The sequence below is a fragment of the Hyaena hyaena genome, unplaced genomic scaffold (genome assembly GCF_003009895.1).
Source record: "Hyaena hyaena isolate Hyena2069 unplaced genomic scaffold, ASM300989v1 scaffold_86, whole genome shotgun sequence".
NCBI lineage: Eukaryota > Metazoa > Chordata > Mammalia > Carnivora > Hyaenidae > Hyaena > Hyaena hyaena.
In genome coordinates, this window is record NW_024080721.1 from 2285355 (window position 1) to 2310942 (window position 25588).

General features: G+C 46.0%; 1 protein-coding gene across 6 annotated transcripts in view; it reads right to left on the reverse strand.

Moving 5' to 3' along the window:
- ARMC9 (armadillo repeat containing 9) overlaps positions 1–25588 on the reverse strand; it is a 152034-nt gene that overhangs the window by 66133 nt on the left and 60313 nt on the right. For 5 of the 6 annotated variants that reach the window (XM_039234578.1, XM_039234575.1, XM_039234574.1 and 2 more), the window contains 7 exons: positions 25346–25436; positions 23980–24103; positions 21211–21350; positions 19939–20015; positions 16994–17068; positions 12765–12855; positions 8541–8596 (listed from right to left, as the gene is read on the reverse strand). In XM_039234578.1, the coding sequence (XP_039090509.1) occupies positions 8541–8596; positions 12765–12855; positions 16994–17068; positions 19939–20015; positions 21211–21350; positions 23980–24103; positions 25346–25436 (654 nt within the window). The remainder of the gene's footprint in view (positions 1–8540; positions 8597–12764; positions 12856–16993; positions 17069–19938; positions 20016–21210; positions 21351–23979; positions 24104–25345; positions 25437–25588) is intronic. The other variant, XM_039234576.1, reaches the window with a different exon arrangement.

Below are 25588 nucleotides of genomic sequence, written 5' to 3' on the forward strand. Positions count from 1 at the left end.
TTGTATTCTTTGGGTAAATACCCAGTACTGTGATTGCTGGATTGTAGGGGAGTTCTATTTTTAATTTTTTTGATGGATCTCCATACTGTTTTCCATGGTGGATATAACAGTTTATATTCCCACCAACAGGGCAAACCCACCACATCCTGGCCAACTATACTGATATATATTTATGTATGTATTTAATGCCTACATTAGAAAAAAAGAAGGCTTTTAAATCAGTAAGCTAACTTTACACCTTAAGAGAATGGAAAAAGAAAAGCAGAAGGACGGAAATAATAAAGATTAGAGCAGAGATAAGTGAAATAGAGAATAGAGAAAAATTAATGAAATGAAAAGTTGGTTTTGGGAAAGATCAACAGAACTGACGAACCTTTAGCTAGACTGACTGTCCTCGTCAGCTCGGACTGCCGGAGCAAAACACCACAGACCAGGGGGCTTAACCAACAGAAGCGTATTTCTCACAGCTCTGAAGGCTGGGAAGTTCAAGGACACATGGCATGTGGGGTGTTTCACTTCCTGATGAGAGGTCTCTGTGCTTCCCCCCCTCCAACCCCAAGGTGGTGGCAGTGTCTCTGAAGGGTATTAATCCCACCAGATCAGGGCCCCACCCCTAAAGGGCTTCCTTTAATCTTAATTACTTCCTTAGAGGCCCTGTCTCCAAATACACCCACACTGGGGGTCGGAGCTTCAACATATGAATGTGAGACGGCACAATTCAGTCCACAGCACTGTCCGAGAAAGAGATAAGATTCAAATGACTAAACTCAGGAATAAAAGGTGGGACACTACCGATCTTACAGAAGGAAAGATCATAAGGCAATACTATGAAAACTTGTACATGAATCAACAAATTAGATGTCTTGGATAGAATGGACAAATTCCTAGAAAGACACACATGATAGACACTGACTCAAGAAGAAATTAAAAAATCTGAATAGATAGACCTATAACAAGTAAAGAGATCGAATCAGAAATAAAAAAAACTTTCCGCAAAGAAAAACCCAGGGCTAGAAGGCTGCACTGGTGAAGCCTAGCCAACGCTTAAAGAAGAATTAGCAACATCAGCCTTCATAAACTCTTCCAAAAACAGAAGAAGAGATACGTCCCAGCTCACATTACAAGGCCATTATCACCCGGATATAAAACTAGAAAAAGAGGTGTATATAATTGTTGATTACTATGTTATATACCTGAAACGAATATAATCTTGCATGTCAACTATACCTCAAGTGAACATTTTTGAAAAACTGGAAAAAAGACATCATAAGGGAAGTCAAACTGCACTGTGATATCTACTATAAATACCCACACACCCTCAACAAAATACTAGCAAACCAAATCCAACAACATATGAGAGGGATTATAAATCATAATGAAGCAGGGTGGTTTAACATATGAAAATCAATCAGTGTAATACACTGTATTAACGGAATGAAAGGGAAAACGACTTCATATGGTCATCTTCATTAATGTGGGAGAAGCATTCAGCAAAACCCAGCACTGTAACTCTGAGAAGAAGGGCAGTTTCTCAACCTGATAATGAGCCTCCAGAAGGAACCCACAGGCAGCATCACAGTGGATGGTAAAAGACAGAAATCTTTGCTCCTAAGATCAGGAAAATGACAAAGGTATCCACACTAACCACGTCTATTCAACATTGTCCTAGAAGCTTTAGCCAGGGCAAGTTAGGCAAGGAATGATCTGTATTCACAGAGGAAATGGCATCATGTAACCCAACACAAAGCAAAACAAAGAAACAAAAACTCTTAAAGCTAATAAACGAGTTTAATAAAAGTTTTAGGATACAAGATCAATACACTAAAATCAGCTGTATTTCTATACACTAGCAATGAACAATCAGAAAATAAGATTAACAAAATGCAAAAGAGACGGACAGATTTTAACAGAATAGAAAAAGATTTGTTGGGTATGGTGTTTGACTTTACATTGCAACTAATTTTTTTTTTTTTAATATTTTCATTCGTTTCTTTATTTGAGAGAGAACATGAGTGGGGGTGGTGGGGAGAGAGAGAGAATAGATTAAGCAGGCTCCACACTCAGCCAGAACCCAATGCAGGGCTCGATGCCACAACCTTGGGATCAGCACCTAGCCCAAATCAAGAGTTGGATGCTCGGGGCACCTGGGTGGCTCAGTTGGTTAAGCATCTGACTCTTGATTTGGGCTCAGGTCAGCCTTGCGTTGGGCTCTGTGTTGACGCCACAGAGCCTGCTTAGGATTCTCTCTCTCCCCGTCTCTCTGCCCCTCCCCTCATATGCGCGCATGCTCTCTTGCTCACTCTCTTAAAAAAAAAAGTATATCTAATAATTAAAATTTAAATGGAAAAATAAAGTCTTAAGAGAAAATCTAGGAGACTAATGTAAAATTTAAGATTCAGGGAAACCTTAATCGGGACAGAAACCCAGAAGTTATAAAAGGAAAATCAATATATGCATCTTCTCAAAAATTTTAAAAGATTTGTGGCAAATTTATAAAAAATAAGCCAATGAATAAAAGATGTATCTTTACATGTTTTGCAATGAAGGTGAAAGAGGGTCAATACCTGTAATATACAGAGAATTCACATTTAATGCTATGGAAAGACAAACAATTTTCAAAGTAAGGAAAGAACATGAATAGGAAATTACAGTGTGGCAAATCCAAATATCCAATAAAATAAACATGAAAGACACTCACACTGCACAATGGGGATGCAAATTAGGATAAGAAGGAGATGGCCCTTTTACCACCTTGAGAATGGCAAAAACAGTGACTGTGCCTATCGCTGGTGGAGATGGAGGGAGGCCTCTCCTGCTCTGCTAGTGGAATCCAAATTGCTACAGCCTTTCTGAAAAACCATCTGAAGAAATCTATTACAATTAAAAACACACATATGCTTCAACCCAGCAACAAAAGCACCTGTAAAGAAGCACCTGGGTAGCTCAGTTGGTTAGGCATCTGACTTCGGCTCAGGTCATGATCTCACGGTTTGTGGGTTTGAGCCCCGCATCGGGCTCTGTGCTGACAGCTCAGAGCCTGGGGCCTGCTTCAGATTCTGTGTCTTCCTCTCTGACTCTTCCCTGCTCACGCTGTCTCTATTTCTCTCTCAGAAATAAATAAAACATTAAAAAAAAAATAAAAACAAAAGCACCAGTAAAGAAGCGTGTATTTACAAAGGTATGTACTGCAGCATTGTCTGACAAAGCAGAAATCTGGAAAACTGTGCATCTAGGGCATTAAAAAGACCCAGTTTGCCCTGCTGGCTGGCCTAGAGTGATTGCCAGAAAACGTTAACAAGAGCAAAGAGAACATGTACGTGTGTGCTTATATCTATGATCTATGCTACCTCCTTTTGAAAAACCAGTGTTGATGAACACATACACGGATATATGTGTATAATACATGTATAATACTGTATAATAATACATGTATAATACTGTGTGTGTGTATCTTACAAGAACAATACGAAAGCACAAACACATAGTGACAAGGGCCATGGGGACAGCAAGGGATAAGCTCCTGCTGTCTTCCCAGGAGGGCGCCTCTCCTGCTTCCCTGACCACATTTTTCTCGTCGTCACTCCATTCCTCTTTCCTGTCACCCTAGGCTAGGGAGGCTGGGGAAGTCCTCCAGGGACAGCCATGTCCCAGTATTTTTGCGGTCTTTGGAATTCCTACAGCACGTCCCATTTCTATCACATTCGAGAACCTATAATTATATATTTATTTTCTATTATTTGTTGTTTACATGTGTTCACACAGGTCTCATAGGAGACAAAATCATGCAGTGGTCATTTGCGTGGACTGGTGAGTCGGACCCCTGGGTGCGATTCCAAGCTCCATCACTGTGGTTGTGTGAACTCGCTAAGTGAGGTATTTTCTGTTTTCCCATCGTGAAATGGGCACAACGGCACCCATGGCAGGGTTGTTGTGAGGAGATGAGCAAATGCACGCATGGCGCCTCGAACGGCGCCTGGCACCTGGCACCGCCACAACCATGAGCTGCGATGATCAGAATCATTATTTTATCATCTCACTTATCCAAATGTTAAAACTCCTGGAGGTATTTTAAGCCCAGAGACTCTTTTAGATTTGTTCTGTATCTCTTCCTCATTATTTCCTAGAATGATGTTATGCCAAATATTTGTTGAATAAATAAGTGACTCTTGGTGTTGAGAAATCTCTAAAGAAGGAGACTGCTGAGCAGGCTTGTCACCTCCAGGGCAGCCAGAAAGTCAGTGTCCCTGCTGATCTCACCTGGCACTTAAGCCTGTTTTGTTAAGAAGGGAGGCTATTTGTCTTAAATTCGGTCTTCTCAAACAGCACAAGAAGGCTTTTATTGTACACTTATGAGCTAGACACTTCACCTTGAACTGTAATCAGGAAATGAGCCATTTGTGGTGGGAACACGGAATCAGGGTTCCTGACCCCTGCGATTTATCATCAGCTCTTTGGGAACATAAGGCAAATGTTTAACATAAAACTAAACTGTATCCGGGGCGCCTGGGTGGTTCAGTCGCTTAAGTGTCCGACCTCGGCTCAGGTCATGATCTCATGGTTCGTGGGTTTGAGCCCCGCGTCGGGCTCTGTGCTGACAGCTCAGAGTCTGGAGCTGCTTCGGATTCTGTGTCTCCCTCTCTCTCTGCCCCTCCCCCACTCACGCTCTGTCTCTGTCTCTGAAAAATGAATAAACATTAAAAATAAAACTAAATTGTATTAGATGACACATGTCTTTGAAGCACCTGGTGAGATGCATTCGAGCCCCTACACGGTAGCTGTCATCTGCCTCTTCCTGTGTATGCACTGGCCAAGCCCATCTAATGATGCTTTTATTTCTCTGGAGGTGTAAACGGGACTGGGGACTTGTGGGCCCAGAGAGCATCAGAAGCAATTTAGAAAATAATGAAAACGCCTAGCCTTCTGATGCCATCTTTTCTCGCTGCTCCTGCCCAGAACGTTCCACCTCTCCCTCTTAGCCGGGTCCTTCCCAGCAGTATTTTCATCAGCTTAGGTATCTCCCAAACCAGAACGGAACACAACTGCCCCGCTTACCGGCTCTCCCACTTGCTCTCGTGCTCACGGCTGGATTCGTGGGAAGAGCCTCATATATTTACCGGCTCCATTCTCTCACCTCCCACCAGCTCCCCAACTGCTCAGTGTGGCTTTTGCCCCATTAGTCTTCAAGGGTGCTCAGCACCCACCCTCCGCCCTCCACCCACTGAATCTGGCACACCCTCTCTCTCACTTCTCACTTCACATGCGACTCTGCGGCCCTCCCCGCTGACCGGGACCTCTCTGCCTCCCCCACGTTTCCTCCTCCTGGCCTCCAGGTAGTTTCCAGTGTCAACAAAGAGGGCGTATCTCGCCACACCTTTCTGCTACATGCACACAGAAGTACATACATCATTCATCAGGATGTGTATTTATGTTTGTTTCCTTTCTGAATTTGAATCATAGTGTTCACATCACTTTGTGATCTCCTTTTCCTACTTGACGTTATACCCTAGGCGGTCTACAAGTCAAAAAAACATCCCTGATGCTACCTCTACAACTTTTTATTTTGGCATGTAAATGTACGTCTATCAGAGAGAAGTGTTAGCACATCAGGACAAGTCATTACATTCTTAGAAATCAGGAGGCTCAGATTTGGCATCTGGGGGTTCTCTGGAGTTTCCAGGGCAGCCGGACCAGTGGCCGCAGTTGCCGGTGCACAGATTTTAACTGGATGTAAGGTAAACGGAGAATAATTCCCCTTGGCTTCCAGCCCCACCCCGAGAGAGCCATGTTATTTTTAGAAGCATCGAGTAGCTCACTGAAAACACACCGGGCTCCGTTATCTGTGTTTGGGGTTTCAATATGAAATTTAAAAACTTTTACATTGCTAAGCAAGAGGACATGTGACTCAAAGGTCCTGAAACTACTTTTGCCATCTCCCTGAAAGCTGTCACCTTGGGAGGCCGTAGCCATGTCACGACAACACTGCCCCTTCCTCTAGTGATCTCTGGAAATTTTCCTTGGGCCTAAGCATCTTTCACTTTCCTTTTTCTTTCGAATTTTAAAAGTAACACCCACTCTCGGTTTGCCAGCTGAGTAAAACACAGATGGCCGGAGCCTTCTGTGGGTCACCCTTGCTAACACTCTGCGGTGCTCTGTCTGCAGGGGTGAAGAGAGAGGGAAAGTCCAGGATCTGCTGACTGGAGTGCGTCGCAAAGAGTCATGTTCTGGCCCCAGAGGCCAGATCTGCTCCTTACAATTTCCCAACTGAACGCCTCTTAGGAGTCTTCTGAAAGTTCTAGTTATCACAACAAGTATTTACAAACACCAGCCTCTTAAAATAAAAATCTGCACAGGGTAGCCAAAGGTCCAGAAAATTAAAAGATCTCCATAGGAGCGCCTGGCTGGCTCAGTCGGTGGATATGTGACGCTTGACCTCAGGGCTGTGGGTTCGAGCTCCGTGTTGGGTAGAGAGGATACTTAAAAATAAAATCTTAAAAAAAAAAAAAAAAAGATCTGTATATTCCTTAATTTTTAGTAGACTACAATTGTTTCCACAGGTATATTTTCCAAAGCTGAATTTTCATCATTAATAGAACAGTGGAACCAAATGTGTTTTCCCTTGCAATTCAAAGACAAAGGGCTTAATGGCAACAAAACAAAACAAAAAAATCCAGAGCAAACAAAACAGACTGAAAAGATAACTTAGGAAGAGGACAAATAGATCTTGAGGAGAACTTTTGGACATCATGACAAAAACTCAATGGAATTAAATAATTAAGATATTAACTCAAAATGTAGTTTAAACTGTACTGAAGGGGCAAGGAACAAAGATGGTGTCTTATCACAGCGCCGAGAAGGCTGTGCTGGGGAGCTGGGTCCTCTCCTGAGGCTGGCGAACAATGGCCGACAGGCCAAGATGCCTGCTTTTGAAAGGCCAGCGAGCTGAGAATGATTTTTACATCTTTCAAAATTTGGAAAAAAAAAGAAAAGTTTAGTGACCCACAAAAGTTAAATGAAATTCAAATTTTAGTGTCCAGAAATAATACAATTCTATGGGAAGAGAGTCACCCTCACCCCCTATGTACTGACAGCTACTCCATCACAGCAGCAGATCTGAGTAGCTGAAACAGACCACATAGCCTCCAAAGCCGAAAATATTTACTACTTTCCTCTTTACAGAAGAAGTCTGCCAAGCCCTGTTCTAAACCAGATTTTACTGCCATTGACTCTGTGTGACCTTACGCTGGTCTCCTCCCCTCTCAGGATCCACCTTTGCAAAGGAAGGGGCCTGGAGAAGGTGCTGGCCAGGATCCCCAGCCGAGGTCCAGAACTGCACTTGTCCGACAAAGCCGCCTGAGCAAGAATGCCCACTAGTGCCACCTACAGCTCAGGAAGAGAATGGCAGGCGGGCGGCTGCCTGTGGGAGGGACGATCACTGGGCAACCTCGGCACAGCCTCCTTCGGTGGATGGATCTTCAATGAACTACCTCCCCCAACTGGTGCCAGCAGTGGACAAAAACCTGACTTTACAGACATTCTAAACCGAGAGACCACAACTCCGAGCAGAAACATCTCCTCCAGCACTCTCCACGAAACAGAAGGAAGGCAAACCATGTATGACGACCGAGAAGTAGGCGGAGTAATATGTATGTGCTTTCTACGTCTGAAGGGAGAACAAGGAAAAAGCTCATCATCTGAAGAATTAATCTCTGGCCCGTGAGTCACCATTCTCTCTCCGCACCTCATGAGACTCACCTACATTACTTCTGAACCCTCTCGCTGTAGAAAACCAGGTAAGCAGATTTTTCACGGCCGAGGAAACCCATATTGAAACAATGCAAATAAAAGAGCAAAGTGGTTGGTTCTGTCTGCTCTGACCCAAGCCTCTCAGCCTAGAGATTCCCACAGTGAGTCTCTGTGCCCGACATTCCCGAACACGAGGAAGACCAGGGGAGGCTCGTGCCCCTTCGAAGCAAAAGACTCCTGTTGAAGAACTGCTGTTTTCAGCCTCCCATAGACCCCCCCGCCCCGAGTGCTGCGGAGTGTGGCACAAAACCCACCCAAGGGGTGGGAGGGCTTCTTCAGACGTGGCCACCCCGCAATCCTCCCACCTCAAACCCTCCTGTTGGCGGAGTCTGCCGCGCCCCCAGTCTGGGCCGGTTTTGTGATGTGCCCCGAGCAGAGCACGGCAGAAGGGATGCTCTGAGACAGCTGAGCCTGGAACAGGATTGGAAACTTTCACTTCCTCCCCCTTGGAGCCCAGCCACCAACCGGTGAGGAACCATGAACCTGACCGCTGAGCGATTAGAGGCCACGCGCAGAGGCCATGGAGGGTGTGAGGCCAGCTTAGACGTGGGACCACAAGAGCCTCAAGGGAGACTGGCTGAAGCCCCCTGCAACCGAGCTTAGCCAAGCTCCAGAACTGTGAGATATAATGCAGCAGGAATCAAAACCTCCATTTCTGGACTAACTCTTCAAGGGAAGGAAGAGACCCAATTGTTTGGCACAAGTTTTCTATGTGGTGTCAAGAGCCTCCAACTTACTTCATCATCATCTTCTTCATCATCATCGGATTCAAGAACACCATCCAGTTGCTCTTCTATAAAGAAAAAAGTAAATGAATAGCTGCAAACACAGGTGGGAGTCTTGGCCAACAAAATCCTTTGGCTGCTGCAGAGATGCATAAACACGCGAATTAGGTTCCATCAGAATGATCGGTTTCTGGTGTCACTGTAGCCCTGAACCGCGATTGCCCCAAGCAGTTTAAATCTCTGCCCCCACTTTTACCAGAACGCATTGGTAGTGGCCCGAGCAAAGTTAAAAACCAGCATATAACTTGAGAGGGATTTGGAAAAAAGACACTGAACTAGTATTGCTAGGCATCGTGCTTGATGCTGAACATGCGTTATTTCCTTCCTCCGTACAAAGATTTTGTTGGCGCTTATCCCCATTTTATAGAAAATAGCAAATAGAGGCATATAGTGGATAAGAGATTTGCTTACGGTCACACTCCCGTAACAGAGCTGAAATTCAACTCAAGTCTATTTTTAAATCCCATGATTTTCCCACAGAGGCTGGGGTAGCGGCTGTGGCAGGCAGGGCTCCTAAAGGCTCCCGTGGTTCACTGCTAGATCTGAAAAGAGTTTATAAAGGAGGGATAATAGCAAAATGGAACCCGAGGAAGAATGAGCCTCTGTTTCTTCATCTGTTAAATGGGTATCAGACCACCTACTTCCTAGGGTTGTTGGGGGGACTTTACAACACACCAAAACTAAGCCACCGGGCCCAGGGCCAGGTACACAGCGGGTATTACAGAGAAGTTTGGTAACTTTCTCCTCCATGAAGCCTTCACTGATCCCTCACTGAGCAGTCACCTCTCTTTCTGCTGAACACACTCAGCATTTTCTCTAGACAGCACTCTGTTAGAGAGCAGTGCTAGCCAGTAGTAGATGGTAGTCTGACAGTACTTGCCACTTTGGGATGAGCAGTTCAGTCACATATGAATGGCTATGGACCTGTCTGGGCATCGTACTGAATCGTCAGTCCCTGAGAACACAGCACCCGGCTTACTCATCCCTCTAACCCTTCTGCCTCTTCCTTACGATCACTCGTTTCCTGAACAGATGACATGAAAGTAAAGAGAGCCTGAGAGAAGAGGAGAGGAAGTCAGATAGGAAGTAAGAGGAAAGGAGCCAAAGGTTATTCTTGAAGAGACTGCTCAGCACCCCAAAACCATTCATAGAAGGGAATACATAGAAACCCCGGGACCCCCACTGTCCCCTACACAACCCTCAGTCTACAGGGAAGGACTCCAATGGCTTGGCTGGACCAAGGCCAGCAGGACACCGACTTCTGCCCCCACCGCAGAGGCTTGCACGCCTCCATGCCCATCACGGCCCCACCGCTGTCATGGAACACTATTAAGTCAAGAAAACTACTTTGCAGATGAGGAAATTATCCATTGTGCATTTGAGCTGAAGCTCCATCACCTAACTTCCGTCCCCTCCCCGTGCACACAGAGCTCTGCTCCGTTCCACCCGCAGTAAATGCCTATCAAGAAGGTGGCTTCCAAAATGGGGTTGCTGCTGGATCCCTCAATGGTAGACATTTCTTTTTCCAACATAGAAATGCCCCCTCCCACTTTTTAAAAATGAATCTTAGACATTACGTGGGTGGGGGGGGGAGGCTGGTCCAGCCACACCCTCTCCCCTGAGCCCGTTGGTTCAGTCCGCTCCTATTCCACAGAACAATCCAGTCCTCTGAACTTAAGTACCTTATAAACCTCAGCTCCTCCTCCCGAGGGTGACGCAGACATCAGCCCTGCTTCCCACACTGTTCCCTGGGCTGTGGCATGACCACCTGCCCTCACCCCAGTAGCTAACATACGTGGTGCTTGGGGCCACCAGTGCCCCCCTTTCCTGCGGCCCAGCTGGGGACGCTGGCTCTGTCCTGCTCCTGTTCTGCCGTCAGGGGTGGCTGGTATCTGCCCGGCCCCCTCCTCGAGGGCCGGCGTCATTGATGAGTTTCCCTGCTGCTGCTTGTGGCGGTCACCTCTGCTTGCCATGTCCCTTACGCTTCCCCAGGGCAGTCCTTCCCCACCTGTGGGGTTAGGTTCCTAAAATACACTGGAAGTTTTGTACTTGGAAAGCTTGAAACTTTATAAGGAAAACAGGACTAGTGAAGTGGGATGGGCGTGAATGTATGAAAACCCACACACGTTTTACATGTTTACTAAAATAGAACAAGAAAGCCAATACGCTAAATAAAGATTGTGGCAACACCACCTTACATATCTTACACTAGGAAACTACTACTAATTCATACTCTACTGTTAATGTCTACTTGAGGATGAAGTCCGAACTGGGTGTAAAGTCCAGTTCTCCCCTCTCTGGCTTTCGTAGTGATGCTGGTATACTCATTCATTCTGACTCGATGCTCATGATCCACATCCTAATGTCTCATCCTCCATTCAAATGTTCAATGACTTTCTAATTTTGTTTCAAAGTATCAGACTCCTAAGTAATAGGGTCTCTGGGGACCTGTCACTGTCCCATGGATACAGAATAAATGAAGTGCTTGAGATAAAACAAAAAAAAGGAATCTCTTTGACGCTCATTATTTAAACTGGAACTTACTGAGCAAAGCAGGTGTATCTCAAGCCCTTCCTGAACATACGAGAGCTCCACCCATGATAGCTTCTTGACAAAGCACATCCCTCACGGATATGTCAACAGGCCCTCCCTCTTCACATTCTTCAGCGTGTTAGCTCAAGCAAGGGCTGGTTTTACGTAGTAAGACAAAGAGACGGTTTGGGGCCAGAGAGCAAGGGGGACCACCCCTGTGTCTTGGCTGCCAGGAAGGAGGGGAGACTGACAAGAAAACGGAGGCGCATGGGTCTTGACAGACTGAAACACAAAGCCAGCCTTGAAGAAGATTCCTGGCCCAAAGGTGACCCGAAGCCACAGAGGACCCCTGCTGGCCTGGGAGGGAGGCCTCCCTCCTTTCCAAACACTGGCCTCTCTCACGCCCAGAGCAGGCGAGGGAGGAAGTATATTTTGCAGCCATGTCTGCCCAGCAGACTGGGGGCTCCAAGTCAGAAATGCAGCTGAGGCAGAAAGTAAAGGTCTACTCCTTGTGCACCTGAACTTGGGATGGATCATCTCTGCTTTGTAAAAGCCCGGCGCAGGGGGGCGGGGGGGTGCGGAGGGCTGGGGGGGGGAAGGGTGGCGTCCAGATGGAAATGCACCCCAGCCTGAGGGAGCGCCCATCTCACTGGCTCCCCACCGTTTCCTGCTGACCAGGAGCCTCTAACGTCCCCTTTTCAAGCCTCTCCATTTCAGAAGCAGGGACCCGTCACCCCGGCTGCATGCGGGAGCACCTGGGAGCTTTAAACACTATTCACCTCTGGGGTTCCCCCAGAGCTTCTGACTTCGCTAGCATGGGGTGCTGCCTTGGGGACTCTCAAATCTCTCAGGTGACTGCCGCGTGCGGCCCAGGCTGCGAACCCTGAGCAGCTTATGGCTTCCTCCAGTGAATGGCTTCAGGTAGCTCCCTGTTTCTTGGCCTTGGTCAAGCTGCTAACTTGGGAGTAGAGATCAGGAGATTCATTTCTTCACCTTCACTCATGTTGTAAGCAGATCTGTGCACTTGGACTTTGAGTGAGGTGGACAGCTGGGTGCCTCTGGCACGGGTACGAGTCAGGGTCAAGGTGTCAGGAGTCCATAGAAAGAGCTAGTCTCTTCCATCCTGGTCCCACCCAAGGCTCCCTGCACCTTCCTCTCCTGCTTACCATGGCTGTCGACTGTCACGGTAACGGAGAAAGCTGGAGAGAAAGAGGACCACCTCCTCCCATGGAACCAGCGGGCAACATTAATTTTTCTTGAAAGTGTGAACGTACGTGCGAGAGTGACACTTTCTGTGGTGGTGCCAGGGAGGTCGCCATTGGTCTCCTTATCAGACCCTGGGACCCCCGGAGAAGCCGTATGAAATGGGGGAAGAATGCGGAGCAGGGGGTCCACGTAAAGAGAATGTAATGGTAGAGCACGGTTTCTGTGATTACTTTTGAATTCTTTTTGTTGACTCTAAGCCTAAAGTGTGGTGAAAGATCATTGATCCTGGGACAGTCTGACTACCTTGTCGGTGGGCTCAGTTGGGTCTCCCCACCTCCCTTAAAGATATGACAAGCCCTCCTAAGAAAGCCCACGTATCTTTCTGGCACATGTGAAAAGATGCAAAAGGTAGATGATAGCTTCTTGCTTTGAACGGACCTGAATTAAGCTGCTTGATGATAAATTCGATCTGGCGGACCATTTCAGCACTGCCTTCTTTGATGAAGCAGCGAAGAATGTCCTCCATTCCCTAGGGGCATTAGAAAGAGTAAGAGTTAATATTTTAGTGTTTTTGTAGGGGAAAACCAGTTTTCAACAGAATAGCTTCACCTAATTAAAAAAAAAAACAACAACCACACAATGAAAAGCCTTTGGCAGGAGGGAAGGGATATACACAATAAAAATCCTCTGCTCAGTACTAAACATTCTTTTTATTTTTTACAATTCACAGTGAAATTACTTTCTTCTTGGTTGGCTATCTGACCTAATTATACAACATTTAGCAAACAAAAAAACCTATTGTACAGAGAACTGGGCGTTGCCAGAGGGAGGTGAAGCAATGGGTGAAATAGGTAAAGGGGATTACGAGATACAAACTACCTGCTGTAAAATAAGTAAGTTGTCATAGGGATAAAGAATAAATCAGGACTACAGTCAATAGTGCTGTAATCATGCTGTATGGTGACAGATGGTGACTGCTTGTTCTGATGAGCAATGAGTGTACACCTGAAACTGAAAGAACACTGTGTGTCAACTATACTCTGATAATACATAAATTAAAAAAAAACTATTGTAAAATTTAAATGCATAAGTATTTTCTGTAATTTGGGCAATATGTTGTTTTGGGAGGTAATTTCTGTCCTGTGATTTCTCTACATTTATACACTTCCTTCTGGGTTTCAGAGACAAAATGAAGAGTAAAGCCATACGCTTAGAGAAATAAACGAATGGAACCTCTTTTTAAACAGCTATTATTCTTTTTCTATCAAAAGAATTATAAAGTCCCCACATTGTGTAATACTTACTTTCTTACAAAACACTGATATCAGAACTTTGAATACTGACTAACAGAACTGCAGGGAAATGTAAGACACTGACTTAGCACAGGTATGTTTCCCTGCCTTCCTCTTTCCTTGAGGCATTTGAATGAGCACGTACAGCTGGAGCTGATGAGGGTTTCTTGCCACAAGAGGAAAGTGTATCTAATAATGAACCCAACATAGAGGAAGCAGAGTCCAGAGGTCTTGAGAGAGAAATGGATCCAGTAACACATGAGCCCTGATCAAGCTCTGCCTGATGCTTCTGCCTGGACTTTTCAGATAAAGGAGAGAATATTTCCCACTTTCAATGTAGGCCTGTTTGGAGTCAATGGCTCTAACTGAATCAAAGAAGTGCCAAGAGCAGTTTTGAATATGGTGAGTTCCCATTGTCTAGAGAAGGGCATGACCTTCCGGAAGGTTAAGTCTGGATTGGAATCCGAGCCGTCTCATGAATTAACAGTGTGACCTTGATCACGTTACTTAGTTCCTCCTACCCTGTGTCCTCAACTAGAAAAAAGGGATGACAACAACTCTAGTTAACATGAAACCTTTAAAAGGTAAAGAATGTAATTGGGTGTTGGTTATGTAAATATGTCAATTGCATTCAACTATATATGTGTTTGTGTGTGTGTGTGTATATATATATATAGTTTTTTCTCTGTATATAGTATATATAACATATTTATATATAGTATGTATAGTATATACTTTATAGTATATTATATGTGTGTGTGTGCATGCGTGCATGCGTGTGTGTGTGTGTGTGTGTGTATAAAATAGCATCCAGTCCAAGTGCTGGTACATAATAGATGCTCAATAAATGGTTAAGGGGAGAATGGGTGGCTCAGTCGGTGAAGCGTCTGACTCTTGATCTCAGCTCAGGTCTTGATCTCAGGGTTGTGAGTTCAAGCCCTGAGTGGGCATAAAGCCTACTTAAATGGTTAAGATTGTGCTTGCTGTGTTTGGAAGGGATTTGTGGCTCAGAAGAGAGATCTGGCAGCTGAGGCCAAGGGAATAAACAAGGTTCTAGGTGACAGCACCTTCGAGAACAGTAACATTTAACAGAGAGGCAGAGACAGGCAAGTGCACAGAGGAGAACATGAAGGAGTGGTCTGGAAGGGAAGAACAACTCTGGTTAGTCTTTGAGTCAAGAGAAGAGGGTACCAAGAGGCAGGAGTCTGCTCGAGCCCAGGCAGAATGCCTGGCTGGGGTTTAAATCCCAGGGAAGAGCTTCAGGGCCAACAGCTGCTCCAGCCCGGGGCACGGAGGCTTTGCAACAGGCGCGGGGCAGCCCTCCTGGTCTGCACTGCACTCCTGTCCCAGACCGTGGCAGCCTCTTGAAGTTCAAATGGGCCTCAGTGCACTCATTTATCTTCTCCTCCATCTTGGGGGGTGTTACTGTAAGACCACCATTATAGCACTGGGTGCCGGTATAATTTTTATGTCTTCTTAGTCACTTTCCGCAAGCACACAAATGTTTTACCTGGTTGCAAAAACAGAGTTCTTGCGATGTCATATTCTTCTCTCCTCTCCTTTCGGGAGTCCAGTTACACAAGTGTGAGACGTCCAGGTCTCGGAGCCACTGTCCCTTTCCTTCATTTTCTCCCTCTGGCCCGGCTGATCTCTAAGGGTCACACTCTCATCCTATCACCGCGAGTCTCTCCCCTCGACTTGGTCCCTGTCCCTTTGCTTCCGTGCCCTCCTGCCTTCCCAGCCCCTTGTCCTGGACGTCCCTCCTCCAAGCTGCCTTACAGGCTGTCTGATCCACAGGACCTTCTTTTTTCCTCAGCCTACATGTTTTCTTCCTTGGTTTCGCCCTTGGTTGAGAGTTCCTCTCACCAGAAGGGCCACAGTGCAGAATTTATTTAATCAAGTTCATTTTTCCCTGTTCTGTGCTGAAATCATCTTTTCCCCCCAAAGCAATAAATTAAGCTCCATTGTTTAGTGTGACCACACAGAATGGTTCCTAATTGAGTTTTTATCTCTGGCATAGCTGTTGATGTAATTTTAGACGGCTAATTAGGAGATTGAGCAATTCTTCTAAGTAAGCAAAATCAAGTGGAAGAACCATGTTTCATTAGTCCCAAACTGAATTTGGCCTGTGTTTTGACTGTGGAAATGTATTTAATCCCTTCACTGTGGCATTTAATATGCACACTGTTAAGCTAGTTCCACACGTAATGGGGAAAAGGACAAAACCCCAGTGGCTTTGCTGCATAGATCCAGAAACGCTTGTCAACACAAACGATGCTAATCACCTGAAACTTGTTTTATACTTACTTCCAATAAAGCACTAACGTAAACACATCAAGTATTGAATTCACTATTTACCAACCACACCAGGAACCAGACAGGTTTGTCATCTTCACCAGAGCGTCTGTCCCACTCAGCTGCTGACAGCGGGGTCTGCAGGCTCCCAGAGTTAGTGCCGCGCCGCTGCTCACGCCTGCCGCCAGCCCCCCAGCCCTCCTGTGGGGGACTTTCCGGGATACCTTCTCCATGTCACAGTCTTCCTGCTAAGCTCCTCCTACTATGAAATCGCAGGCATTCCTAAAGCCCCAAATTAAAATGAATCACTGAAAAAAGAAGTCTATAACTTTTCAAAAACTAAGCCTGCTGGGAACTTTCTAACCCAGTAGTTCTTAAGATTTAGGAGTTAGGGATCCCTTGAGAGTCTGATAAAAGCTCCAGATTCCCTCTCCAGAAAAGTGCAAATACATTGCTGGCGTACAATTCCAGGGAGCTCATAAGCTACGTGCAAGCCACGGGGCCTAGGCTCAGACCTCTAACAGCTTCTGAACTGTGGCACTGATCAAAGCTTACAAATTTCTCAAGCACATTCTCTTTCCTTTTTTTTTTTTTGAGTGCTTGTTAATTTTTTTTTAACGTTTTTTTTCCTTTTTTTTTCTGAGAGAGAGAGAGAGGGAGAGAGAGAGACAGCATAAGCAGGGGAGAGTCAGAGAGAGAGGGAGATACAGAATCTGAAGCAGGCTCCAGGCTCTGAGCTGTCAGCACAGAGCCCGACACAGGGCTCGAACCCACGATCCGTGAGATCATGACCTGAGCCGAAGTTGGACGCTTAACTGACTGAGCCACCCAGGAGCCCCTCTCTTTCCCTTTTTTAAAAAAATGTTTATTTACGTTTTGAGAGAGACAGAGACAGAATGAGTAAGGGAGGGACAGATGACACGGGGGCAGAGAATTGCAAGCAGGCTCTGCACTGTCAGCGCAGAGCCTGATGCGGGGCTCAAACTCATGAACCTATGAGATCATGGCCTAGGTCGTAGTCAAGAGTCAGATGCTTAACCAACTGAGCCGCCCAGGTGCCCCTCAAGCACCTTTTCTTACCATTGCCCTTGCTTCCTCACGAATGGATGGAATAGAAAGGATGCTGTACAGAGCTCCATTCACATACGGCTGTATCTTTAAGGGGAGAAAAAGCAGTCAGTTACAAGTTGTCCAATACTGTACAACCAGTGCTCGATCACCCCACTTGAGAACCATGTGGCTAGCGAGGAGGGTGAGCATCACCATCTCCCTGAGCTCCAGGATGCATGTTTCCGAAGGACAGATATCTCCACTGCATGTCCCAGTGACGGCTACAACTGAGAGTTCAAACCCAAGTTCATCATTGGCTCGCAAAGCTCCCTCCTGCTATATTCCACTGCTTAACTGTCATCCTGATCATTCAGCCTAGAACCACGACAATCATCATCAAATGTTCTCGCCCCTGCTCTCCAGTGTTGAGTCTCCAAGCTGCCTTTGATAGGAATGCTTCTTTTCCACACACGCTGCCACTGTCCTTGTTGAGACATCCTCCATGACTTGGGCGACATCGATCCTCCCAAAGGGCTTCTCTCTGCTTTTGATGTTCACACTTCAGTCCAACAATCCTATCGTTGCCAAAATTCTACAACATGGGCCAAATCATCCCTCTTCCTACCTCGGAAACCCTCCCAAGAGCCTACCTGGAAAGTCCTAACTCTTCAGTACAGCACACGGGATCCTTCGAGGTTTGGCCTCACTATCATACCCCCTGCTGCCCTCTTCCTGCCACCGTGAAGTTTACACTGCACACGTCGCACACTACTTCCGGCCCCACCCCACGCCCCCTCGCTCCGCTCTGCTTCCTGCATATCCCCCACTACTGTACTGGATTCAGTATATTTTTATATGTATACTTGTTTCCCCTATTGTGAGCTCTCCAAGGACGGGACCCATGTTTTACTCACACAGGTAACCCCAACATCAGGCCACACGGGCCATGGTACATGGCAGGTGGCTGATGAATGGGAGCTCCCATCTGAGTAGATTTTGTGCTACACTGTCTCCGCAGCGGTGGGGAAGGGCTCATTTCCCACCATTCTTTCCTGGTGCTGGCCTTGAAAATCTCTTAATCTTTGCCAATCTAATGGGTAAAAAGGATAAGAAACGGCGTCCTATGGTTGTTCTTACTTTCATTTTCCTGACCACTGGCAACACTGGTCATCCAGACTTCCTGTTCTGTAACCTGCCCCCGTGTGCCCTTTACCCTCTTCTGACTTGTATTTACCAATTTATAGGAGCTCTTCATATATATAAGGGATAGTGAACTCTTGTCCCGGGTGAGGCAAATTTTTTTCTTAGGGTATCATTTGTCCTTTGACTCTTATCATGGCCTCTTTTTCCATATCAAAAAAGTCTACTGTTTACAGAGTCAAATATACTCATCTTTTTCTTTATGGCTCTTGGGTTTTGTTTTTCAAGACCCAGACTATCTCACACAGGACACACACGGAGCATTTGTTTGTGTGGCAAACAATTTCTAGGCTCTACCGTGTGTACAGGGGGATTTCCCAGCTCATCTTCAAGGTAAACTGGGAAATCCCTCTGTTGCGATTCGCAACAATTACAAGATTTAAATCCTTTGGTCTATTCTGTTCTCAGAGGTAACGTACTGGGGTCAACACCCGAAACCAACAGCTATTATTGGAGACAGAATTTATTTCCCACAGGTGTCACCCGCCTTCGCTGTTGAATAAAATGGAGAATGGAGTCTAGAAGGAGCTAAGAGGTCCTGATCTGAAAATATAAAAAGCACAGAACACACTGTAACAACCACTGAACCCTCACTAGCTGAAGCAGCCGGGGTCACTCAGCTGGTGGGCCCAGGGACTGTAAGGTGTAAAGTGAGAAATGAACAGAAGGAATGAAACAGGCACGGACACAGGGAAACTAAGTGCCTCGCTCTGACTAGCGGTTCTCAGACCTGTACCGCTAAGACAGACTGAATCTGATCTGGCTGAGACACCCCGGCCCTGATCTGGCTGAGACACCCCGGCCCTGATCTGGCTGAGACACCCCGGCCCTGATCTGGCTGAGACACCCCGGCCCTGATCTGGCTGAGACACCCCGGCCCTGATCTGGCTGAGACACCCCGGCCCTGATCTGGCTGAGACACCCCGGCCCTGATCTGGCTAGAGAGGCCAGGGTTTTGTTGAGATTTTGGCTTCAGGGGCAAAGTGATGTCCCAGTCTCTGCACAGGCATCTACAGAAAGCAGGTTAGAGAATATTTGTTCTGTTTATAAGTTTCTGTTAGTTTATCAAGAGCTCTACTTTATTAAAAAAGGGTTTGTGGCGCACGGGTTAGAAGACAGAAAATCCCTCAGTGTGGGGAGGCCACGGGGGATGGCAGGAGCTGGGACGGCCACTCTGAGAGACAACATGGCGGGACTCGGAGCTGGGACTGCATGTGGGGTGAGCCAGCAGTGACGAAGCATCTGCACCCCAGGGGCCAGTGCGGCGACGGCACTGAGGACCCTGTGGCGGAGGTACACTGAGAGCTGGAGGTAACTGAGGTAGACAAGCCCGGGGGACCGGTAGGGGGTGCCGCAAACAGGGGCTGTTTTGCAGCAGTGAGAGTTAAGGAACAAGATGTATACAAACACAGAAAAGTCCTGAAAACACAGTGAAAAGGTAAGAAGAGAATGAGATTTGGAGCACAGTACTATTTACACGATTATGCACGCACCCCACAATATTAACTACATTTTCAGGCCGCATACATGTCCACAGACGTAGATTAAACCCACCCTGGGGAGAGTCAGGGTGGGATAGAATGAAGCAGGGTGGGTGACGAGCAGGATAAGGCCTGGCGGGGAGCTGGCAGGGACCTGCGATGGCAGGAGACAGGAACTGAGGAGTGGGGGATCGATTTCCGGCTTCCCAGCTGCAGAATTTGGAGGGGGGAGCATGCACTCACTAACCTGGCCAGCACCCCCCCAAGCCCAGGGCTAGCGGCGCCAGCCTGTACCTCGTGGTTCTCATGGCCGAGCAGATCCGAAAGAACTTTCAGCACCAGGCCTGCCACCTTGGCACACATGTTCTTCCCTTTAGAAAAGACAAAGGAACAAAACATGTCATGTCTAAGCTCAGAAGTACACTTTCAAGCCAGGCAGACGTGAAAACATATCTTGGGTCCTCTGCTTATGAACTGTGTGACCCTGGGTGAGTCACTTAACCAATCTGGGCCTCAGTATCTTCCTCCTGGGGTTTCTTAGCGATTGTTAATGTCTGTCAAAGGTGATGCAGCACGAAGGAACGTACACTCCGAGGGCTCGGGGACAGCGGCACAGGTAGCGCACAGAGCTATTCGTGTCCGAGAGCGCACGATATATTACGGGGCAACGTTCTGCCTCCCAGGCACACACACCAGCATCATAAAACTCATACAGGTGTTTTAGCAAATCCAAACGTCATTGTAACAATCACAGCAATAAACTGATGATAATAAGAAAAGCTGATTATGATCTGATGAATGTTTTAAAGCTGGGATATCTGCATATGTTGTTTTTTAAGAGAAGACTGAAGTAATATTTAGTCAGTCAACAACACACAGGCGGTGCAGATTACAAAGCATCTGAGGGCAAGGAAGCTTCTAACAAATACCCCTGCACTATTTAGCCATGTGACCTTCTTCTCCCCAAACTGGGGCTGCTCAGACTGACTTCAGCCACAGGCCAGACCTGGCACTTCTACAGAAACTTCTTCTTTCCCAGGTAACGGATCATTTCATGGGATGGAACCTGTAGAAAAGCTGCGATCACTACCTTTACTGATCAAATGGGCTGAGATGTGCGCATGAAAATCCCATCTCAGGGGGGTGACGTGGGGAAACTGTGAGGCTGTGGTGAGGAGCAGGGAGCCTGGTCTGGCATCCTTGCTGTGCCGACTTAACCCTGCAGAATCCTAGAAACATACTTCTCTGTCTCAGGATAGAATGGATCAGAATTCTTAATTTCCTGCCTTTGAATAGTGCAGTGAAAGTGAAGAAAAATATAAACTATTTTAATTTCCTCTTAATGGAGGTACTGTATACACATAAAATGTTATTTCCAAGGCCAGCAAGGTATTTGGCTTTAGGGATTCACCAGCTGTATAACTAGTCGGAAATGTTTTATACCCTATTTCTGTTTCAGTTCTCTATGAGGGAGACTAAAGGCAAACCACAGCAGGCTGGGTGGTGGTCTGGGTTCATACCCGAGCCAGAGGGATGGGGGATGGGGGGGGGGGTTTGCTACGAGACCTGTGCTCCGGAGGCAGAGGTTCATGAGCAAAGCCACCGAGTACTCCAGCGTATAGTCCGACAGGCAGTCGGGGTCCTTCAGGATATCAATCAGCCAGAAGACGAGGCCATCTCGAATCATTGCCGTCTGCAGTGGGCGCCTAGGATGCAAAAGCCTACAGGTCAACTAAAGCTGTCCAGAAACGTTCCCTGCACGAGTACGTGGTGATGTGCATGCCTAGCAGAACAAACTGTGCAGAAGGTACAGACTCTGAAGGGTATTTTGTTGTTAGACCTGCACAGCTGAAACAACAAATTCCTTTCCCTTTCGAGGGTACTGCTCAGGGCTCAGACAGGAAAAAGGTAGTCAGGAGGCCTCCTACTTTGAAAGTTTCTTTTTCAATATTTAAAATTAGCAGAATATTACCTCCAATATTCCATAAATATGTATTGATAGCTTTTGGTCTACTTGACCCAGGAGACGGCCATAGGAATAGTGCATCATCAATAAATAGGTTTTTAGTAAACCCTAGTCCAGAGAGGCAGTTGAGCTGTGTGAAATTCAAGAAAAGCAGATGACCAGCTCAATCCCATTTTGATTCAGGGCTCTATAACCACAGGTAGTTTAGTGATGTGGGTAATGTAATTTATACAGAATGATTTTCCACCCAAAGTCCAGGTATGAAAGCTTACAAAATCCAACACCTCATCAAAGTGTATTATGGTGAATGTCTTCATGCCAGCCTGAAGAACTGAGGGGATTAGGCATAACGGTATCTCCAGGAAGTCATGTAAATTCTTCGAAAATGAAAACACCATGAAGGAACCACCACTGCACACCTCCTAGTGAGCAGGTTATGGTAAAACTCCTACCTGGGACAGTATCTGTTTGTGCTCTTCTTTTTTTTTTTTTTTTTTTTTTTAAGATTTTATTTTTAAGTAAACTCTGCACCCAGTGTGGGGCTCGAACTCACAACCTCAAGATCAAGAGTCACATACTTTACTGACTGAGCCAGCCAGGTGCCCATCTGTGCTATTCTTAAACACCACACTCACCACCTCAGTGAAATTTACTAGAATACAATGAAGGCCACACTCTTGGTAATCCTAACTCTCTGCATTCATTGTAAAGACCCCAGACAAATGCAAGAACATTAAGCATCTTTCCAGAACAGAGAAGCTTAAATTACTGTTTGAAGGACAAGAAAAAACTGGCAATAAGAAACTGTATTACCAGGAAGACATATTTTTCCATTATATCTTATCTCTGTTACTTAACTCTAGTCACTGAATTTCTAAAAATTTTCCAAATACAGTCAACAATAGGCTAAATTATCTTTATGAGCAAAGAGAAACATAGTGTTCGTATGATCTGAGGAAAATAGCAACTGGATATTACTAGATCTTCTCCATTCACATAGTTAGAACGAGAAACTTCCATTGGCAGAGACCTGGCAAATAGTAGGAACTAACAACCTACCGGTTTCCCTCACAAGCCACACACACTTAGAATAAGTCACTTTAGGGGGGAAAAAAAAAGAATAAGTCACTTCGCAGGCTTTGGGCTACTAGAAAGTGCCAATCAAATGTTGACCACAGTTCTCTCTCTCATCCTCTGCCTTTCTCCTTCCCTCACTCTCTCTAATAAAAAAAAAAATGTTAAACACATTTGACAGGAAGAAAGTATGTCCAGAAGAGGGCTGGTGGTCAGAAAGGGCTGAGAATTCTTCTTAAGCCCGAGAGAAAGTGAGGTGGTCACGAGGGGATCCTCGTGAATTCCATATGACTCAGCGATTCCACTCCCAGACACCGTGTCAGGAGGAAGGAAAACATGTGTCCACAGAAAGGCTTGTAGGCGAATGTTCATAAGAGGATTATGCATGTTGGACAAATAGCAGAAACAATCCAGATATCTGTCATCTGATGAGTAGAGAAGCAAAATGTGTTCTGTCCACAAAATGGCATGTTACTCAGCAGTATGAAGGAACCGAGTCCTGATACGTGCGAAGCTACGAATGAAGCTCAAAAACTGATGCCGAGTGAATGAAGCCAGTCACAACAGACACGTTATAGGATCCCACTCATCTAAAATGTCCAGTATGGGTAACTCTACAAAAAGCAAATCAGTGGTTACCTGGGGCTGAGGGTGGGAATGAGGACTGGAAGTGGATAGGAGGTTTCGTTGCAGTGATGGAAGTGTTCTAAAGTTAGCTTGTGGTGATGGCTGCACAACTCCATAAATACACTAAAAATATAACTGAATGGTGCATTTCAAAGGGGTGAATTCTGTGCTCTGCAAGTAGGCCTTAGTAAGGCTGTTAATGGGGGAAAAAAAAAGCTCCAGGTAGCTACAAGCTCCTAGTCATAACAGGGTCCAGACGGAAGCTCCGGATGGGCCGCTGGGAGGGAGGGACCGGAGAGCGGGGGCTCCGCCCGCCTTCCATGGAAATAGCCGCCACAGCCACTGTGCCACTCGCTCACGCGCACAGCGGGGCTGTGAGCCACTGTGAGCTGAGCTCTGAGTATGCATCTCTGCCCCCGGCACATGGCCCAGGGCACAGTCCGGCCCCGGCCGCCCAGCTAACATTTGTGAGGAGGCCATGACAGCGCTTTCTGAGCAGGATGGATTCGAGGACAGGAGACAGGCTTTCCAGCTCTCTCTTGGAAAGTCGCCCATCCTCTCCTCAATGTTAACTGAAAATGTCATATGCCCCTCTGGCTGCTCTTGGGACGAAACTGTGGCTACGCCTAACTGTTGGGAGCCACCATGACCCAATGCACGGTCCGCACCTGAGGCTGAACTTCTGCAAGGCCCCGAGAACGTTCTCCCGGGTGACGGCGTCCTCGTCTTCCTCCTTCAGCCTTTCCTCCAGCATCCGCAGCACCTTTGTATTCTGGGCCAGGTAGAGACGACCTAATAATACAGCCAGAGACGCACAAGTGGAAGAATTTATCTTGTGTTAGGTTCATGCTCCAAAACCACTTTCGATGAACACTTTGCACGTGACATACGTGGAGTTTGGGTAATTTTAGGTTCTGAAAAACTTAAAACATATTTTTTTCTGCAAAGTTGGTTTGATCCAACCAGCTATCTAACGAAGAGAAAACCACTCCTTTTGTAATCTACACAGAAATCATTGCTATGTTTTTGTGGGGAGCTCTTTTATTTACCTGAAATCTTGAACCCAAAGTCAGATCTATAAGGAGAAAGAGGGTAAGGAATCTATGTTATGAGCCCCTTAGTCTTTATAATAGAGGCAACCAAGCAGTAATGATTTCTGGCACACTCCTTGTTCCTTCTAGACATAGCCGTGGCCTGGAGAAGGAGTTGGAAACCGTACCTGGGATCCTACAATAATCCCTGAACTATCACCAGCCTGTTACAGACTTGTGTCTTGATACAGATGACATGAATTCATACCCTCACTTATGATAAACGCCTGCTAAATAGATGGGAGAACAAGCAAATGAATGAGTGAACAAATGTTTGGAGTATCATCTATTCATAATTTGAAAACTCCCTTTATTCACATTCTAAAAAGCTGAAACAAAGTAGAACATATGGAAGATAATGGCACCCTGTAAATCATTTTGACTTCAGCTTTGGTGTGTATTATCTTTGGAATTTTCGAATCCTCTTGGTTTAAGAGGTTATAGGCTTTTTTTAAATAAAGATTTTATTTTTAAGCATCTCTCCACCCAACACGGGGCTCAAACTCACAACCCCAAGATCAAGAGTTACACACTCCACCAACTGAGCTGGCCTGGTGCCTGGAGGTTACACTCTTTTGAAGGAAATCATGCAGTGCTTATTGGGATCAGCTTTGATTATTTCACTCAACCTTATTTTGCAGAAAACTATAGAAGATGCATTACCTGTTATATACTTGAAAGCAACTGAAATACTATGGCTACAAAACCAGAAAGCTTATAAAAATAAAACCAGAAGGCTTATAAAGTAAACTCTAAAACCATCAAAATTTGCTCAGACATAAACTTAGCAATTTGCACAAAACACCTTAGATATACTGGACAGGAATAAATTGAGGGAACACAGAGCGTCTTTAAGAAACATGAAGAGGAACATCCATTTCAAAGGAATGAAATGCATTAATAAGACCTAGCTGTTCTCTGGGAGGAAAAGCTGATGCTCTACCTTCTGCCAGGGACGCGAAGGCGTTGACGAGCCGGGCCATGTACTGCCGCACCACCTCGCTCTTGGAGTGCATCAGCTGAAGCACAGTCCTCTGTGGGAGAAACACATGAAAAGACGGGAATGATGAGGTCAAGGAAAAGTGACAGGTAAACCCACGTCTCTTCTCTGGGTCTGCTGTTCTCTTCCTCTGTGTCAGTTTATTAGAGGTGAAATAAAGGCACTAAAGCCAATGTTTCATCTGGA